We start from the raw sequence: 21,866 nt of genomic DNA, 5'->3' as shown, positions 1-21,866 counted from the left end.
TTTTATTTATCTTGAGACATTCTTTTTATTATTTCTCCTTCCCCAGTGAGCATAACTTCCTCCTCTGTGTACTATTTCTAGCATCTTTGAGGTCATTAATAAAAAGATATTAAATGGGGCTGACTGGAATGTTGTTCTTTAGTTATCCCCACCGGGTAATACAGACAAAGTATTACAAATTATCTTTACACCTCAATTATTAATCAGAGAGAATCTGAGAGGTTCTAAACAAACACTGTATATCAGATACAAAGAAATTCACTAACACTCAATGATAATTTTGCTCTTTTTTTATGACTTAAAACTTACAAATTGGAATCCATACATTTCCAGCTACAGGTAAAATGTAGTTTTACCCAACAATAATGAACTGTTGCAAGAAAGCAAAGTACCATAAAACTCTTTGTTATGTAGAATTTTTAAATAATTAATGAAGAATCCACACAGTATTTGTCTTTCTGCATCATGGGTTATGACCACCTACTGATTACTATCAGAAACAGAATGCAATTGAAAACTGAAATACACTGTTCTGTGATAAAAATGTATACATAAAACATGATGGTCTTGAATAATCTGTATAATGCTAATTGAGGAAGCTTTTCTCTGTGCTAACATGAAATACCTGTTACTGACTTACCTTTTGAATGAATTTCTCAACGCTCTGTACAACATGCTTGTAGAACTGGAAAATAAAGTTAGTATTTCAATAGAGGAGAAAATCTTAAGATGCATACACTTGTTCAAGTCTTGCAATATGGACAGTAAAGCTGCAATTACAAACTTTGGTTGATTAACCAGCAATCCAATACCTACAGCTGAATATGCTGTTTTCCTTAGAAGATTTAACAGCATAAGGAAAAGTTAATCTCACTTGTTCTTTTTCTAAATGACGTTTTCTTATATAGTAAGAAGAATGTAGTTCCTTCACGAAAAAAATACTATTATTTCACTGCATGTCTGAATATACTAGTGCAACATTGCCAAGGATAGCATTTTTCTGTATCTCACTTATTTTACATACATGTATATTTGCTTTAATAACCTAAAAACATGAATATAAAGGAAAAGTATTTAGTGGGTGTTACAGTTCTCCTATGGTATGAGTTGTTGTTTTTTTTTAATCATCTTGCATATCATCTCAATAGTTCTACATCATCTCAGTAAATGCTCTAAAAAATTAAACCATATTACTGAGATGATAAATGTGGAAGCCTGAGCTACACTGTTCCAGTACCTCATAAGATACGCTGAAATACATATCTCACAAATACAGTGAGGGACCAAATGCAGCAAGGGACCAAATTCATGTTTTTTTTGCTTTTATCTTATCCTATTTTTCACCTCTCAAACTTTCACTTAATGTCTATCTGTTTTAATGCTTAACACTAATAACATACTTCTTTCCTCCATTGTTTTTCAGTACTGTTTTCTGTTGCTTTGTTGCTGTTTGGCAATTAGTTTTACTTTGTGGAGAGAGAAGTCTTTAGTTAGGTGTCCTACTGCTAAAGCTTACGAATGACTTATATCCAAGCAACATCAAAAATAAAATCTATGAACAACACATCTGAAAAGGTATGCTACAGAATTGTGAGAGATGAGAAATGAAAAGGGAATTAAAAGAAGTTAGCCAAGTCCTTACCTTTATCGCCTTGATTGCTGCCTTGGTGATCTGTGTCATTTTAGCTTTAGAAATGGGTGGCTTGTAATCATTTAGCGAGTACAACTGCAAAAAACAAACAACAAAGCAGAAAAAAGTGATCAGAAATATATTCTGGAATTGCAGAAAGTAAAAAAATACAGTATTTTTACCACTATGAAATAGCACTTCCGATTTTCATCTCATTTTAAGCATACATTACAGAAGCAAAGGCATCCCCCATTTAAGAAGAAATAAAAAGGCCCAATTAAATATAACATAACAACCAAAATGCTTATAAGATAACAGGTTTTTCTTTGCAATGGTCACTGTATACCTGGTCTTATTAGCACACATACAGCAGACACCCACAGGTGACATTAAAGGAAATGCATGGGATATGCAAACATGACAGCTCTCATCAAGCTTTCCTTTCTAGGAAGAAAAAATAAAATATATATATGTACACACACTTGATGGAAGCAGAACAGATGCTTAACCAAATATGTTTATATTCATCATCACTTGCCTACTGAAACCAATCTTGTTTATCTTCCATAAAACAAAAACTTCCAGCCCAATGAAAACAAACACGTACCACTTTTACCACTTAAACCAGCGCATTCGCAAAAAGCATAGACTTCCTTCATTTACTGACTTAACAAAAAGAAATAACATATCCAAAGTTCTACAAGTCCTTAAAACAAAGTCCATCTGAGTTCTCAATTTCAACACAGATTTGTAACTTCGTAATATCTAAAAGCCAGAAGACAGACAATATACAAGTTGTGTTTTGGAACTCCTCCCCCCCATCACTCCAAAGATGCAGTAATAACTTCGTTCTTTTTACTTGTACATACATCTCCTGCCAAAAGCAATCCAGCGTGACACATATTCACCAGAAATTTGCTACATACTGGGAACTGTACATGAACTAACTTCACAGCTATGACTGATAGGTGGTAATTGGAAGCAACTCCATCCTTCACACTGAGTCAGAAATCCATCATCCAAGGTTCTTTACTTGCTGTGAAAACCAATAATTATTCATAACATATGGCTTTGAAAAAAAAATAAATAAAAATGCTGCTCTTTACTCCTTCAAACCTAGATGTGAACAAACACAGTACTATCCAGTATTTGCTGCATTCATACACAAGACCAGACACAAAATGTCTAACAGGTTTAAGGATGTTCTTGACTTAGCTTACCCTGTATTTTTGTTTAAAACATGTATATTTAGAAGAACACCGGCTTGGAAACAGAGCCCTAATAATGGGAATGGCTGCCCATACAAACATCTTTATTTTCTTCTTAAAGGCAAAAAGAATTGGAGTTTATTGCATAAAATCATGCATGAAAAAAAGTCAAAAGATCACCCTCCTCTCCTACTACACACCCTGAGCAATACAATGTATTTATTTCTTTAGTTTCCTAAGATTCATTCAATCTTCAGCAAATAGCTAGCTGAGAAAACATAATTCCGAATGGTTTGCGTTTCACAAAGTAAAATGTAAGAGTAAACAGGATCACACAGTGGAAAGGATTAGACAATTGTAAATATAGGTCATGCTCCCCAAGCTGCTTACAATATTTTATTGCTCTGAAGTTAACAGGAAGTTCTCAAGAGAGAAGGATTTGTTCTCACTGCAAACATGAGATGCTTTTCTGTCCTTTCCTGTCAAAAACAGCTTTAGCTAAAACTTTGCATAGCTGTCAAAAGACAAATTGGAAAAATCAGTTGTCCTTACATAAGTGCAAGTTTTTTTAGCCTGAAAGAATTTCAATTAAAACTGTGAAAAACTAGTTCACAGCTAGACATCCACTTTTTCAACAACTGTTAAAACAGGTTGTTTTCAACTAACCCTACTTGTTGTCGCAAAATATTCTGAATTACTTATGTGCTTCTCAAATAAATAAATAAATATATAAAGCAATAGCCTTCTAGAATTCAAATATGTAAATGTTCTCAGCAGGTATTGGGAAAAGGGACAAAAGAGGCAGAGAATCAAAATTGGTTTTGAACCAATTGGTTTCTTCTTTTTCTTACAGTTCAGTGTTCAGCTTTCAGTTAATTTTCAGTTGCTCAGAGGTGATTTACCAGACTGCAGGTCATTCGGTCCTACACAGTGGCTTAGCTGGATGATACACAACTACAGCTAAACTATTTCTGGGGCCACTAGAGTGCCAGAAACATTTTGCTTACTTTATCGCAGCGTGCCTTAGTTCATGCATTCCTCGTCAGCATTCCCAAAACTCAAAATACTAGCAAAAGCCATTCAGATATGTGAGCAAGAATGAAACCAGCCTAGATTCAGGAAGCCGCCTTGCCAATCCAAATGCTGACCAACAGAAGATAGAAATTGTAGCTCCCTACCACAGACACACAGCTACAAGGAGGCAAAGCCACTGACTCACGTCCATGTGCTAAGACCACACTGACCAGTCCATCAGCTTTGAAATCCTCAGGAAAAAAAAAAGGTGGATGGGTGGGTGGGTGAATGGGTGGTTGGTGTAGTTCAAAGCATCAAGAGCGCTATGAAACTGCTGGGAGACAAACACCAGTCACAACTGACTCTGAAGCATTAGCTGTGTGTAGTCAGTTGCCTTAGTACCACACATTCGGAATATGCCCCAAAACAACAGGATTATATGGCAGGTAGCAAAGAGCCAAATGCAGCCTTGTATTTTCTGGTTTAAATGATCTGCCATTAAAAATAAACAAACGAAACAGCAAAATTAAGAGAACACTTCTCTAGAGAGAGGCTTTCTGGACAACAGGTGCACGTGTTCCGGGTTTTAATTCTTCTAAATATTTTTTTTCTTAATAGTCTTTAAGAAGCTTTAATTTCCTATAAACATTTATTTTGAAAACAACATTCACTTGGATTACAGTAATTTAGGCCCATCAATGCATGGCAGAAGAACTATGAAAGAGCAACATCTGTAATACTGCATGGGACAATGTGAGGGCCCTGTGTAAAATACCTATTTGAATTTTGCATCACTTAATGCAAGACTTTTGAAAAAAATCGAGTTTCACTTATGAAATTAAGAAATATGTCATTTCTTAAAATTAAACTCAATCTTTAGCATTGTACTGAATTGAGTTACATGAGACACAGACACCTGCAGGGTAGCTTAATCCAAATGCAAGCAGACCCAAACCACACTTCACTGAACACAGATACCCTAACATGCACAAGTGCCTTCCTGAATACCTATCAACAGCACCCGTGTTCTTAGCTCCATCCTCAGCTAATTCATACATTGTGTTTATTAACTGTCAACCAGGGACTCCCCTCCACTTGCTCTATTGCTAGGCTAGTTTGAGAGGCAAGACTTGAATGCATCTCTAGCAATGAAATTTTGTGTTTGTTTTTTTTCTTCATCTAGCATACATGATTGTGTTATTTTTTATATATATATATATATTTTTTTTTTAAAGAAAACAGGCATGTAAACAAATCAAATATACTTCCAATCTAGTTAAGGAAAAATAATCACATCTATTCAGGATTGTAAAATATGAAAATAGAGTTAAATATATATGGAGGTGATTGGCAACAGCCAACATGGCTTCACTAAGGGGAAGGTCATGCCTGACAAATCTGGTGGCCTTCTATTATAGGGTTATAGCACCGGTGGATAGGGGAAGAGCAACTTACATCATCTACCTGGACTTATGCAAAGCACATGACACTGTTCCACATGATACGCTTGTCTCTAAAATGAAGAAACATGGATTTTACAGATGGACCACTTAGTGGATTAGAAATGGATGTTTGCACTCAAAGAATTGTGGTCAACAGCTCCATATCCAGGTGGAGGCCAGTAACGAGTGGTGTTCCTCAGGGGTCAGTACCCTGGGGTGTATCAGAAGGGGTGTGTTAGTAGGTCAAGACAGGTTCTCCTCCTCTTCTACTCTGCCCTGGTGAGACTGCATCTGGAATACTGTGTCCAGTTCTGGGCCCCTCAGTTCAAGAAGGATGGGGAACTGCTTGACAGAGTGCAGCACAGAGCCATGAGGATGGTTAAGGGAGTAGAGCTTCTCCTTTACGAGGAAAGACTAAGGGATCTGTGTCTCTTTAGCCTGGAGGAGACTGAGGGGTGACCTTACTATGTTTATAAATATGGAAAGGGTGAGTGTCAGGAGGATGGAGCCAGGCTCTTCTCAGTGACATCCAATGATAGGACAAGGGGCGATGGGTACAAGCTGGAACATAGGAGGTTCTGCTTGAGTATGAGACAAATTTTTTTTATGGTGAGGGTGACAGAGCACCGAACAGGCTGCCCAGGGGGTTGTGGAGTCTCCTCTGGAGACATTCAAAACCTGCCTGGACGTGTTCTTGTGTGACATGGTCTAGGTGCTCCTGCTCTGGCAGGGGGATTGGACTAGATGATCTTCCAAGGTCCCTTCCAATCCCTAATATTCTGTGATTCTGTACTGGGACCAGTGCTGTTTTAAAATCTTTGTTGGTGACATGGACAGTGGGATTGAGTGTACCTTCAGCAATTTTCCCAATAACACCAAGCTGCGTGGTATAGTTGACACTCTGTAGAGAAGGGCTGCCATCCAGAGGGACCTGGGCAGGCTTGAGAGGTGGGCGTGTGCAAACCTCATGATGTTCCACAAGGCCAAGTGCCAGGTCCTGCACCTGGGCTAGGGCAATCCCAAACACAAATGCAGGCTGGGTGAAGAACAGACTGAAAGCAGCCCTGAGGAGAAGGACCTGGGGGTGTTGGTTGATGAGAAGCTCAACATGAGCCAGCAACATGCACTTGCAGCCCAGAAGGCCAACCATATCCTAAGCCATGTCTAAAGGAGTGCAGGTGGCAGGGTGACGGAGGTGATTCTCCCCCTCTGCTCTGCTCCTGTGTGACCCCACCCGGAGAACTGCATTCAGCTTTGGGGTCCCCTGCACAAAAAGGACATGAATGCATTACAGCGAGTCCAGAAGGGCCACAAAGCTGATCCAAGGGGCTGCAGCACCTCTCCTGTGAAGACAGGCTGAGAGAGTTGGGGTTGCTCAGTCTGGAGGAGAAGAGGTTCCAGGGACACTTTATAGCGGCCTTCCATTACTTTAAAGGGGACCTACAGGAAAGCTGGGGAGGGACTCTGTCATGAAGTGTAGGGATAGGACAAGGGGAAATGGTTTTAAACTAAAAAGGATAGGATTAAATTAGACATTAGGTAGAAATTCTTTACTCAGAGGGTGGTGAGGCCCTGGCACAGGTTGCCCAGAGAAGCTGTGGATGCCCCATCCCTGGAGGTGCTCAAGGCCAGGCTGGATGGGGCTTTGGGCAACCTGGTCTGGTGGGAGGTGTCCCTGCCCATGGCAGGGGGTCGGAACTGGGTGGTCTTCAACGCCCCTTCCACTCCAAACCATTCTGTGATCTTATGATGTGTACTACTTCTATTTTTAAAACTTGCATTTATAGTCTGGCGCATTTTTTCTTGTATGTCCTTTTGTACAAATGATTAGTCAGAACAGTTTACTACAATTATTTCCTGATTATGATTTTATAAGGCATTCATGCTCACTGGCAGAAGGTAACCGCTTGCCCTCATGTTAAACAAGCCTTTAAACAAACTAGGAAAAAATGCCAATGTGGTTAAAGTCAGAGAAACACTCTGAAGCAAACTGATAGGTATACTACTGAAAATCAGAAGTGGTATCCAAAAAGGAGAAAAAAAGAAACTGGCCACACACTGTAGCTGGCAAAGTAAAATATAAAAAAAATAATAAAGCAACTGAGTTTGAGAAACAACAAGGAAAATGTGTAACATCTAAGCCTTTTTCAAAAGGCAAACAGTAACAGACCTGTCCATGGGGTCCTCCAGGGCTAAAAGACAATCAGTGTATACAAAAGGACTCACAGGAGATAAAACCCAACAGAAGAACCACCCTCTGCATCTGTTTGTAGATCTACGCACTGAAGAAAAACTCTGGAGACTTCCCATACCACAATCTGCCTCACGTGGCACAGAAAAAGTTCGCAAAGTGAAAAATAATGAACTGCCAGAACCAAACTGTGAAGGAACTCAAGAATCAAAGACCTACTACTAACTGTGATTCCTGAATTTTCACATCAATCAGGCTCAATTTTGCTGTGCTAAAAGACAGGAGAAGCAAGTGGAATTTCTGAGAAGGGCTCAGAAATTCTCTCAAGGGGAGATTTAGGAAACCACCTATCAGTTCAGTTCAATGTTTGTACCATAAATAAATAAATAAATAAATAAATAAATTACTTGAAAGAAAAGAACTAGTTGGCACAGATAACTTCACACAGCTGTTGTAAAGAAAAGCCGCATCCCCAACTATTGCTATTCTCTGGAAGGCTCCGTGAGCACACAGAGAAATCCCTGACACAGCCCACCTGGTGTACCAAAAGGCATTTAGCACAGGTCTCTCACAAAAGGCTCCCAAGAAACTAAGATCTGCTAAACAGGCACTAGCATGACAAACCAGTTACTCCTTACGGACAGTCAACAAGTGAGTTGAGTAAATCATTTTATTTATAGCCATAAGTCGTTTTGTTTACAGCAGCAGGAAGTCCCAGAGTCCTGTTTGTGCTGGGACTGTGGTGTTCTCTGTGTTCTGGATAGGAACGATGAAGTCTGACTAGCAAAAGCTGCAAAGGAACATCAGTGATACCACCAATAAAAAGGCAAACAAACGAAACGCAAGCACGCACGAAGTAGTGGACACAGGCTTTGAAGCTGACTATTGCCATTCAGGAACGAGATGTGCTGATGCAAGAGACGGTTCTTTGAAAGCAACAGCTCAACAGTGAACCAGAAAAATCTCCATAGTAAATACAGCTTTTAGAACCACAACATTATTTAGGACACTGTACTAACCTACAGGGCGCTCTCATCTTTAATATTTCTGGAATTTCTGCCCTCCCCTCTAATCCCCAAGGTTGGCAGGAAATCATTAGGGATAATAAAAAGTACGGAGAAGCTTTCAGGTTAAGAACAAGGGTGCTCTTCAAGGGTGTTGAAGCTTCAAGCAGGATTTCTAAGGAAATGGCAGGTGCCAATGCAACCCTGCCTTGTGGGGAAGGTGAGGGGGAGGAGGAGCGTGCCACATGAAATTAACAGGGACCAAGTGAAAACCAGGCTGGTGTAGGTGGCTCTCAATTGCCTATTTTGTTTCCCTCAGCGAATTCCCTGCCCTGGAGGGGAGCTTTGGTGTGCCTCAGGGGGACATGACTCACCCGTAATAGTTATTAACATCTTGATATGTCTTCACCCAGGTACCATAATGAAACACACCCACTCTTTTAAATAACTGTAAAAAATACAGCTAGTAATCTGTATGCTAGTATAAAACACAGCTCCTGGTTAAAAAGAACTCTTTTGAATGAAGTTTGAGTCTTATCATGTCAGGAAGCTGCATTTCTCCACAAGAGAAATACAGCTCATTTTAGAGGTTGAAAAGTGAAATACTACAATCTTTCCACGGCAGACAATAAGTTTCAGAGTTTTTGAAACATGCCAGTCACATTTATGATACAAGCTTGAAAGAAGAAAGCCTGGGAGTAGACACACAAACCATAATGGAAACTTCAGAAAATATGCTTAACAGTTGAGCTACCATATGGTTCAGTGATTTTGAAGAATATCTAAATCCATTCACTAGTAATTTATCTACTTTGCTGGATAAACATCAACCCATACCAGACACTTGCCCAAAAAGACTAAAAAAAATGATTAGTATAGCATGTCTTTAAGCATCTGACCCCTACCAATATATATCTGACCACCAACAAAACCTGTTTTTTCTAGTTATTTTCATAACTTCACAGTTGGAAAGACTTGCATACTTACACTTACATCTTTTTCTTTTTTCTTGCACCAGGAACTAAAAATAAATATGATAATCCAAACAAAACTGATATTCTTTCCCATACTCCGCTAATACCCGAGGAGAAGAAAAGAGTCTTCTGCCATTTGCCCAGAAAAACGTAACACGACAAGGAGTTCTGCATTCATCCACGATTCAATCTGACAGAATAACACTCTCCTGAGTAAAGTCACCCAAAAGCAAATATAACGCTTGGGGAGAATGCTGGTTGCTTTTTTGTTGTTTGTTTGCTGTTTTTTGTTTGTTTATTTTTATTATTTTTTTCCTCTGCTTCAATAACCCTACTTATTTGAATAAATAGGATGGCTAAAACCTCACAAAAGTCTACAAACATCCCCAACAAAATTATACAAAGCTTTGTTTTCTACTGTTCATTCCTGAACTATGGCACATTAGTCAAAAACCTAGAGGAAAGACATTCCCTCTGTAAAGGTAGATAGCGCTATCATACACAAAATGAACTGAGCCACAGAAGGAAATATCTGAGGCTGAAGGAAGCAAAAATAACATCTTCCAAAGAATACGTGCTAACAAGGAAGGAAGACTACACTTCTACACATTTTTTTGAGGCAAAAAAAAAAAAAGGCTAACAATTGGAGACAAGTTATGAGCAGTCTACATGTGCTGGTAAAACAGAAACCATTTCCAAACTATTGGCTACATTTTTTGGGGGGAAAAAAAAATAAAAAAGTTAGAGAATTAAGTTATGAAGAACATTAAATGCTGTTTTCCCATGTGAATTTTTGGATTTTTTTTTTTTTGGTGAGAAAAATAAAGAGACTATTTTCAAGTTACTATAAAAAGTGTCAGTGATTTTTCGACTTAGCACACTTGATGCTAGTATACATTTGATTGCAATGCAATGAAAATATAATGTTGTATTAGTTTATTCTAGGAAGCTGTGGACAGAACACCTGACTGCCTCTCTGAGGTATTCCAGATGATTGAATATTGCTCAGCTCCAAACACATTGCAAACAAAATTGGAAACTACAAGATAGAAGTAAGCATTAATTTTTCTAAGTGATGTATAGCTAAAGGAAACACCAGATCAGTTTGCAAACAATTTGGGTGTAGGGAAGCTGTTTTACAGCCTAGCTTTATGATGATTCCATCTAGTCATGCCCTGACACCACCACTTTGATAATTAGTTGGGGGACAATCAATAAACCTTTGATAGAAGTCTTCACATTTGGTTAACCACTGAATATAAATCACTAGGAAAACTTTAAAGGGAAGACAAAATGAGTCTGCAAAGATACACTTATCACCAAACACTGATCTGTCTCAATGAAAGCTATTCCCAGGGTAATGATCTGACCAGGTAAGAATCAGGTGCCAGCCAAATGGCCACGTAAGCAAGTAGCAGCTTATCAGACAGATAGCACTGAGAGTCTTCAAGCTGATCATAGTAGCTGGTAGTTGTTAAAAGGGTGTGGTTTCTTGCTGTCTTGTAAGACTGTCTTGTCAACCTGCTTTTGTTACTGTCTTAATTGTAAAAACATATTTTAAAAGCTCTTATGCTAACTCAACAGTACAGAAATGTAACTGAGACACACAGAGGGTCATACCTATATGATGTCTCCAGAACTACCACTACTTCCTCTCCAAGTCTCTTCAACAGACTGTGTAACAGCTAACCAATTCACTTCATAATCATGCCTCCAAAACCATCCTTATCCAACTGTTTCACCTCTCCAACTTGTTGGCCTTGTGACGCACCAAAATATTAAGGAGCATGACAGTGCCACAGTAGGGTGAAAAAACACCAATGTGGTGGCTCATACTGTTTACCAAGTTTACTGCTTAAGTGGAATGGAAGTTGGAAAACTCTCATTGGAGGATTTGAGCCATACAGATGAGCTTATAGGATCATGCCCCTTCGATGGCAAGAAGACCCTTTCACCAGATGAACATCCAGTATGCCAGGTTCCTTTTCCAGGTCTTCCAGAAACTCATGAAATTGCAGGTACGCTCTCCATTCCCTTTTTATTACCCTCCATATCCAAAGTCTCACCAAGCCTTTGAATGTTCTTGTCAAACTCTTACGGAGTCCTAGTCAACTTGGACATTTCAAGTGCCAGGAGGAGTGGGAAGCTTGACAAGAGACATGACAGACATGTCAAGCTCCCTGTCTGATCACACCTCTGGGCTGAGCATCATCACAGGGCCCCCATGCCTACTTGGACCCTTCCAAGAAGTGGTGGTGGTGATCAGGCCTGCTGGGCTCTCTCTATTCCTCTGCAGTTCTCTCTCTCTTTTTTTCTTTCTTCCTTTTTTTTTTTTAAAAAAAAAAAAATCTTAACACTCTTCTCACTTCTCATTATTATTTATTTTTTTACCTTCTCTCTCTTTTGGTTATGTTTTTGTGGGTTTTGACTTTTTTGGTAACCTCTTCTCCTTTTCTTTGAGCTAGGATATAGTAGAAAATACATTATTTACTGAGGCACATCACTAGTGCAGGGAAAAAGAATGGGGACCACTATCTTATCATCCTTCTATCACCTCTGTTCTAGCCTGAAAAGAGTATTAATATTTAGTAACTTCTCATACAAACCTGTGTCATTCCTTTGACTGTCCTTTCTGCCCTTCTCTATGTATGTAGTTCTGCCAGAATGGTCATATGAGGTGGAAACTATACTGCACATGACATAAAATATGGATGTAATGTCAGTATAATGAGTCTCTATTTCTTTCCTAAACATTTTTGGGATCCTGTTTGCTGTTTTAATTACTGCTGAAGTTTTAACAGGCCTTTTTATTTCAACTGCAAGATTTGCAACTGCAGTCTGCCATCTAACAGTCAGTATGGCAACATCACTTTGCAATCCTTCATGGTTAGACTTTCATTATCACTATCCCAAATAACTTAATACAACCAACAAATCTGGTTGCATCAATGTTTAACCCCTTTTTCACAGCATTTATAAATATATTGAAATGCATTGATTCCCAGCATAAGTATGCATACGATTCCATCATCAAAAAGGAATTTATTTCTACATATAGTCTTTTCTCCCACTTCCCCTTTTAGCAGCTATCTATACAGTTTCAAGATGTGCTCTTTCTCCATGCAATTCAACTTTTCAAACTTTTGGGGATGGATCTTGCCAACTACCTTTTGGAAATCCCAGTAATTAGCATCACCTGGTTCTCCCTTGTCCACATGCTTACAGATTTTCTGAAAGAACTCTCATACATATATGACATACCATTTTCCCTCATAAAAATCACAACGATTCTTTCTCATTTTATATCCATTTGGGAACTGCTTCAGACAAATACAAATTATGGTACTTATTTCTCATTACCTTCAACTGATATTTCTCTTGTTATTGCACTTGTTAAAAAAAAAAGAAGCCTTAAGAGTCAGCTTTTACTATCACATCTTTAAGAAGTGTTTCTCTTGTAGCACCCTCTCCCTTGTAGTCAACAGATTTAATCTGGGAATATATAGGAAATTGGCCTCAGAAAGGTTTTGTATGCATTTGCTGGACAAAAAAAAAAAAAAGAAAAAAAAAGTAATTTCCTCATGCATCTCCAGAAGTAATAGGTTCCAAATACAAAGTTACATAGATTCTACCCCAAAAATCTAGATTTAAGTAACATATCCAGAGAAAGAAGAGGCTGAAAGGTAAAGCCAATTACATTCACAATTTTGCATTTTCCTGTCTCTGATATAACAACTTAATGCTTTGAACAGCAAAAGGCAATGACACTGACACATAAGAAACTATGTAAAAGCCAGTATTCTAGCATATGCAAGAGTAAGGACTTAACCACATTACTACATTACTAATACTTTCTTTTCTCAATGTCATTTTATATAAATTGTAGTCTTATCTCCAAAATTTGAAGTAAAAAGAAAAAAAAAAAAAAAAAGACACATGAGCTTACTCAAAGATTTAATGAACTGTATAAATTATATATCGTGAATGGGGTAAAGACAAAGATCAGGTTGATACTGTAGTTAAAGCACTGAATTTCTGCTGTTTTTCTTACTTTAATTATGGTAATAGAAGTGGTCTTCAAGAGAAGGATTACTGAAAGTCTAGGAATTCATCAGCAATTTTTCGAATTTTGATTGTTCAGTAATGCATATAATATCAGAATTGTAATTCAAGATGTGCTAAAAAAAGATAATTTTATCATAAATATCTGTTAAAAGTGAACTTTACTGTAAAAAAATGTAATTTACAAGGCAATATGCTATACACTGCTAAGCTACAATCTAAAGTTTCTCCAATGAAGACCAGGCAGCATAGAAATGAACTACATCCTCTATGGTCCATCGCCCACAAAGCAACTTACTGCACTTCCATGGAAGGCACTGGCATACTATGCCTCTACAAAGCCCAGCATTTCATTCTGAGATCTTTCACCGCTCCTATTCAACACACAAGAGAACCAGACAGCTGTTTCCCTACTATAGTGATATCTTGAATAAAAATCAGAACAAAGTGCTAACTTTCTTAAAATAAAGCTTCCTTAGTATTAGGTTCATTTTCTTACTCTGGTCATGGCCTTATAAAAGCAAGAAAAGAACAGGTAGGAAATAACTTTTTCACACAAGACTAGTTTTGCCACCAGAAGGACTGAAAGCTATGCACACCTCTGGTTTGATCTAAAGGAACAGATACTCATCCTTCTAACTCATTAGTTACAGCATTGTTACTACTAAGGGAATAAACATTTTGCTATTAATACTTTAGGACTCAGATCAATCTTTAGTGTGAGATCAAGTCCAGAACTGATATCTGGGATATCAATTACATATACCTCTACTGAAATATTTTTTTTTCTCTGAAGCATTTGGTCCTGGATGCTACCAGGAAACAACACTAACCAGACATAATATACAACAATAAATGTTTGCAATTTTCAAGTAAAGACAAAACAAATACTTCAAAGTCATGGCTAATACAGATTAACATTTTTTTTTCACAATTCAATAGCATTAGAGATCAATCAAATCCAACTGTATATACAGAAATAGTCACTGAATTGCTTACCAAATTATCTACATCACCACACTGCAAAGAACAAGAAAAGAGTATTGTCAGTCATTGCTTTAAAAAATGAGATATAATCAACAAGTTTTATTATGTTGCATTTTATACGCTCTCCTCAATTTTACTGTCTAGAAAAGTTACTTAAATTACTTGAGCCCATCCCTCAGTGAATAAGATTTTTGATCGGAGCTGACTAGGACCTACCAGTGAGAACTGTTATTTGAACCCAATTAGCACATCTTCTGTGAGCTACACAAAAAATTTAAACTGCAGATCAAAGAGGTGCATGTAAGATGACCAGAACGACAGGTGCTCACTCCACTCTGCATACGACATTTTAGTTTGAAATGAGAACAATGAAAAGCTCTTTTATTCCAGTAATCAATGAAAAATAATGTGAGTTGCCACAATCCAACATTAGAAAAAAGCACAGAACAAGACAGGGTTGCAATTCAACAGCAACCATCCTAGTACAGCTGTTTTCAAACACTTAAAGTGCATAACACTGTTTATATTAAAGCACAAAAATAACATTCAATATGTTTGATATCCCAGTGTTTTCCTTTTGCCTTTACGCTTAATTGATTTATAAAATATTTAAAAGCAACTGAGAACACTTGCTTAAAAAGCTTAGTCCCTACATGTCAGTCGTATTATATACTACTCTCCACATGTTTATGTTTGCAGAAGCCATCTGAATACTCACCCTAACAGGGTGTGTAAACAGTTGAGTAAAATAAAGTGGAGAGCCAACAAGCCAGACTCCAGCCAAGAACTCTTCAGCATGTGACGAAGGCAGGTACTACTATCACTGCCTTTGTTTAATCCTTCTCCTACCCATTTCATTTCGAGGAAACACAACGAGTTTACTGAGCGTGAACAAATCTGAGATGGAGTGACAAAAATCCATTTCAATTTTCATATTTTAGAGCCGTAAACCGTACTACAGCCTATTTACAATTTTCTCTAAATCCTCTTGTTTACTACTTTCAAAGAAAGCTTCTACGTCCTGTTAGTATAACCTGCTCTGTACGAATAGACTACGAACCTAAAACTACAGTTTGAAGAAAGCTGGATTCCAATCTAGCCTCCTGAATTGCTTGCAACTAAGAAACAGATGTTTAGTTCAGAATAGAGGCCTCTAGAACATTCTTTATTTGCCCCCAGATCTTTAACAAGCCATAAAATACAATTCCTCTTATTCTCTTTTTACTAGCTGAAGATGTTGACTGCATGGGAACAAAAAAGCTTAGACAAAACTAAATGGGCCACAAAGAATAGCTAGGCAAGACTAAGTGCTTTACCATAGCCCAAGCTCCCAACAACAGAAAGATGATTGATCAACAGGTCCACATGACCCCTGAAAGAATATTGCATGAGAAAGCAGGGAACATAAAAGGGCTATTTCACTTTCTGTAATTCCCTCCTCATTCCTGCCACACTGCTCATTTCCATCATTAACATTTTTGCATGATTTACAGCTAATTCTATGCCACCAACAGAAAAATTTGTCATCTTCAGGGACAACATCAACCTGCAGGATACCAGAGGCCAGCTCACAGGCTGCCCTCACTGGAGAAGTGCCCTCTCTTCTTGCCGCAACGTCCTGATTTGGAAGAATGGAGTGTAGTATGAAGTTAGGTGCCTTTGAGAAGTCTAAATATAATCACACCTCTACAATTTTAAGACACAAAGTACAGGGACAGATCCTAAATGTTTTGAAAATCAAAGAGCTAAATATTTTCCTTGCCAACTGCTTACAGGGCTTACAAGAAAAGCTAACTTTGAAATCAGTACAAAAGGATTTCTCCTTAGGTACAGCTTAAAATTCCCTGCATTCCTAATGAAACTTCATGATTCAAAATAGTAATAAAAAAAAAAAAAACAAGTTTTGTAGCAGGTTGGATTTCTCTGTAACCAACACATTTGTTAAATACATATATTTCTCTTTTCCTGCTGTTTCACTTCAAATTTCTGAAAATTAAGAAGCAACCTAAGAAGCTTATCTAATTACCAAGCTTTAAAATCAACAGGTAACCTGTAGTTGTCATTTAGAGAATAACCTATTCCTTTCCATACAAACCAGCTTGGTTTTGTTGATATGTATAGGAGATTTAGTATTCTGAAAAACTTCTATTTGATCAGATCTTTCCATAAGATTTCAATATTCTGTTTAATATATTGTAAGCTCTTTGGACTTGATTTTTGGAAAATGCAAAGACCCGTATAAACATGATTATTTCTCTTTTTAAAACTTCAAGCACGTCAACAACAAAAATATTAAATTTATATTTTCTATCTATCCTACTAGTTTCTAAGTGATCTGCCAAGAAAGCTCTATAAAACATTCTATAAGGCCAAGATTTTTAAAGCAACAGTTTAGAATGAGCAGCATTCATTTGAAAGTACTCTGTACTTCCAAGAAACAGAATACTAGGGATGGAAAGCAAAGGATACATGTAATCAATTCTGTTTTTAAAAGTAACTAATAATTCCCCCACCCTCCAAACCTTCCAAATTCCCAACCCTCCAAAATAGAAGGAAACCCTGACCACTCAAATCCAAATCAACGAATATGTGGAAACACAGAACCCTAGGCCAAACAGTACAAGAAGATGGATCTGCTGAAATATCTTTCCCAAAAATGCATGTTATTTCAATTATAAATTCCAGTTCAACAACGTAATACAGCTGTTCAGTGCCTTTTATAAAATACCTTGTGCAGCTGTAATCAGTGCTCACAAAAGAAGTATTTACTCCAATCTTTCAAAACAGATGTGATAATTAAGACAGAACTTCAAAATAAACAAACACAAGGAAACAGAAACGGGTGCCTTCAAACTCCGCTGTTGCTGTGATTATGCTCAGTCGCCACCCACCCAAACCAGCGCTCCTTGCTGCTACTGCCTTTGGGATCTAAGCTCTGCTCCTCCTCTGCAACACATCTTTTATATTAGTATTGTAAACGGGAACCAGAGCACTGGCTGTCAAAACTATAAACTGGTTAAAATGTATTACTACTTTTGATACATAGAAAGTGGAGTTGCTGCAGGTGCCTTATCTTCAATATATATGTTTTATTAACTTAAATACGTTCATTATATTTCTATATGTCAAAGCATCAGAAAAATATCCACCAGCTTACTGCTTGCATAATCACAACACTAGAAAAAGAAAAGCAGAAATCCAGTGTTATTCATTTGAAATGTAAGAAAACTCATACCATCAAAAGTCTACCTAGTACAATCAGCTAAACTCTGTAGACAAGCTCTTGAAAAAAGTGGAAAGACAACGTCAAGTTGTTGTATGTCCATGGTTGCCACTTCTGTACAAATGACAGGTCACTTCCTAAAAGCCTGACAGTATAAGGAGCGTGCTGTCACAAGAAATATATGTTATGTTTATGGTGGAATAAATCTGACAGAGGGTCATGGTGACAACTTACTCATTTCCTCTTAGTTTTTCCAAATTTTAACAACTCATTTAAAAAAATATATATTTTTATATATAAAAAAGGGTTGGTTTTGGTCAGTACAGCTGGCAAAGAGAGGTGAAGTTTAGAACTAGTACAGCAATAGCTGAAGACCCTCTTGCTCTTTTCAAGAACACATGCTAGAGCCTAGAAGCAGCAGGTGAATAGGGTTAATAAAATCACCTGGTAGGCTGCTGCTCATGTCAGTACTCCCAGAGAAACATGGCAGAAAAATAGCTCCAAAGAAATGAAGAAATGGAAGAACAGCTCATGCAATTCACCAAAGGCTATGCTACAAGAACAAGGACTAATATTGTTTCTGGAGTTCAAAGCCAAGCTGACCTCTGGATGCACACGTGAACAGACAATTACAAACCATTGGGCCAGGCCTCACAATGGGTTGCAGCGGTGTTTGCTGAGGCCAGGAATGCAGGCCCTAACCAAGGCTGAGTCAGCCACTCAGGAAACAGATTTCTCAGCGGCTGTCTAGGGATGGACCAATTTTACAGACAAGGAAAAAAAATAGGCCTCCTCCTAAGTGAAAAATTCCTCATGAAAATAATCAAATGCCTGGATCTCATTTGAAGACGTGTTTTATCAAATACCCTTGTTCTGAATGTTTCTTGATTTTCTATAAGAAAGCCATTTGGATTACTAGACTCCACTGTTACAACTGCCAGAGGAAAACAGACTGCTGATGGCAAACTCTAATAAGACTTGTTAAGATAATTTCAAGTACTTCACAAAAGATTATAGCCTCGGGCATGGTCTTAGTGAGCATGTGAAAAAAAATCAAAGGAACTGTAGTCATGAGAGTTCAGAAGTGCATTTGTGTTCAACTGCAAAATGGTTTGCTGTGCTCTAAATGAACAGCAAACAGGACCGATACTTGGAACTACCCGGTCACAACCCAGCAGCATTACCAGAATCCAGAGGTCTACATTACCACCCCCCACCTCCTCCAAGCACACAGGGATCCAATCTAGATCATGGTTTAAACAGAAATCTAAAATGTATGCATAGAAGGCAGAAAAATAATCGAAGTCTGCCCTATGATACTTCACAAAAGATGCGAGGTCCTTGAGCAATATATGCAGAAAAGAAGGCTAATATTTGGGGCCTTTAACACATCATTGCATTATCATTTACAAGGCCAGAATTCGGGATTCTGTGACTGGAGAAAGGCAAAGATCAGATCAGGTTTTGAAAATGAGATATTGAGACTATAAATATTTATTCAGCACACACAGAGACGTTTAATCAGGTGAAACATCATTTTTATATTTACTAGGTCCTGATGAGAAAAGTGATTTCTGTCCATATACACCTTTAACAAAAAGGTGAATAGGTCAACTCTTGCTGGGAAACAACCTTGTGAAATATTTACATTTCACCAGTATTGCTCTTCAAATCCCCCCAAAAGTGAAATTAACAAACTTCTAAATGTTTTGCTGTATTTTAAGGGAATTCATACAATTTCTGCAGATTCAGTGTTTTTTCTTTGAGGTGCACTATGGGTTTATGAAGCAAAATAAAGTTGAAGAACTTTTTTAAATCCAAGTTGGAGGTTAAGAATGAAAAATGGAGACAACTTTCTAGATGCGTCTATGTGCAGATGCAAATATAGCAGGTTGGTTTTTTTATTCTGAAAATTAAGAATAGGAGGTAAAACAAAAGTTTTCATCCCAATTTGCTACAATAAAAGTTATGAATCTCAGACGATAAATGCAGTATCAGATAAACAAAAAATAAGAAAACTTCAAGTGTAACAGTTGCAGAATTATTCAAAACAGCAGAGGATGTGAAAGCAGGTTGCACTTTTCTACCACCGTTAAACTATTAGCGAGAGAGAAAAGGAAACAGACAGGATTTCTCATTTGCTCAGTGGTAAGAAAAAACCACCACCACCACCAACTCTGCAGATGTTTCAGGTGCTTCAGCTACCGTGAAACGTGCAGCAGGGTCTAAGAAATAACTTGCCCTGGAGTAGCTTACATGCCCTTTCACTGTTCCTCATTCACAACTGCTAGTATCACTACTTACACTAATCAAAGCCCTGGCTCCTCTTTTCAAAGAGAATCCTTTTTATCACTCTCCCCAGCTATTCAGAGTCAATCTCTATTTAGCGTCTTTATGAGGCATACCATTTTGCTTTTTTTAGCATCAACTGGCATTCTTTTGTGAAAAAGCTGCCTTGGTGATTTTTAGAATATGCCATTTAAATAAAGCATACTAAAATAGAACAACTGACTTACACCTCTGTACTTTCATGCACCTATATTCTCCAACAGGTAATTAAAATGTGGGTTATTTCCAAGGGGCACATTCTGAACTGTTCCCTGCTGTCACCATTGCTCCCATTTCTGAACTGTTTCTCAGTCCAGCTAACTGAATTGTTCCTCACTGCCACCTACAACATTACCCTCTAAAGAAACCTCATGGTAAAGGTGACCAACAGACAATTAAGTTAAGTTGAGTATATTTATATTTAACTGCATCACCAGCAAATGATCAGTGACTGCTACACTCAGGCCACTGACAAACTTCAGAAGCAGCAGTTAACCCAAACGTAACGCTGATTTTACTATCGCTTCCTCTCATCTTTAATGGCTCTCACAACCATTCTGCACACCAAGAGCTCATTTTATGATGACCTGTGTGCAGACAACCTCTTGCACTGCTAAGAAAAGCTGAAGTCCAGCCTAACAATTCTGTGTGTGTTTTAATTGGGGCTCTTTCACCTAGAAGACGCTTAGATTAACAAGACAAAAGGCACAGAAACCAATATCGCTCTTTATGCAAACTATAATCGCTAACTTATCTTTAGAGTGCTTTGTGTGCATCCTCCCCTTCAAATACTTCCATGTCTTCATGATACTTATTTTTCCATTCAATCCACTTGTATATAAAAAAGACCAATACCCTACTGTACAGATAAGTTTCTTCTTCTTGGTGTCTGCTTCAGGGAGATTTGCTTTTTTTCCTTTTTATTTTTTCCCTCTAAATATACAGTTTCCCTATTAAAAATTGAATCTTCAATGTCAGTAATATATTGTGATGCTTAAGACAAGAAATGCATAGAAGATGCAGTTAATGTGGCTAACAAAGTATTACTTCAAATATCCAGTTTATATTGTATTTAAAACTAATCTGTAATCTCTGGTTTCCCTAAATTAAATTCCAGTATTGTATGAAAACCGGAGTATAGCACCCTCAAACAATTTCAGGCACGGTATCTGAAACTGATTTGAGAATGGCTAGCTCTGAAACTGACAATAAGGCTTTAACACTGAACTATATAACAAACATTAGCTTTTAATTACTTAAGTTTGCAATTAAACCACTATCATCCTCATGCTGGCACTCTGCAAGAAAGCATGCTTGTCTCTAGTCCATTTGAATTCTTTTTAACAAAATACCTTTTAAGGAACGTATGAATAATTTGAAACATTTAAGCCATTTTCTTCTGTCAAGACCTGTTCTTGACTTTGATGTTGTATTTTCAGAAGAAGCTCAGGGTCTGAACTGAGACTTGGAAAAAAAGATTCTGCAGTGGCGAAACTTTAGGATGTCAACTGTAGCAAATGATAAACTGTACAGTATAAAACACTAGCAAATACTGGTATACCAAGTCAGCTGTATAATATTGTATTTTTAGTTCAATTTTTACTCAAAGGTAAAGTATCAACCATTGCAACAGAACAATACTGAGCGTGTTTTACTTGTCAGTATGATTATTTCTCATCTTCAAATTTACCTTTCCCAGGACTTTAAATGCTAGAGCTAATTTTATATACACAATTAGGCACAGCACTGACAATGCCAAGTATCATCACTGGACATGGAATAACTTTCCGCAACAGCAGGCAT

At 37.7% G+C, this 21,866-nt stretch overlaps 1 protein-coding gene across 5 annotated transcripts in view; it reads right to left on the bottom strand.

The window, feature by feature from the left end:
• The window catches only part of SCAF8 (SR-related CTD associated factor 8), a 106,323-nt gene that overhangs the window by 66,903 nt on the left and 17,554 nt on the right, over positions 1-21,866 (bottom strand). For all 5 annotated transcript variants that reach the window (XM_072035938.1, XM_072035939.1, XM_072035936.1 and 2 more), the window contains exons 2-3: positions 1,643-1,726; positions 641-685 (exon numbers count right to left, since the gene is read on the bottom strand). In XM_072035938.1, the coding sequence (XP_071892039.1) occupies positions 641-685; positions 1,643-1,726 (129 nt within the window). The remainder of the gene's footprint in view (positions 1-640; positions 686-1,642; positions 1,727-21,866) is intronic.

This window comes from Anas platyrhynchos, chromosome 3 (genome assembly GCF_047663525.1).
Source record: "Anas platyrhynchos isolate ZD024472 breed Pekin duck chromosome 3, IASCAAS_PekinDuck_T2T, whole genome shotgun sequence".
NCBI classification, from domain to species: domain Eukaryota; kingdom Metazoa; phylum Chordata; class Aves; order Anseriformes; family Anatidae; genus Anas; species Anas platyrhynchos.
Note: the sequence above shows the minus strand (reverse complement) of the source record. Positions and strands in the feature narration are given on the sequence as shown.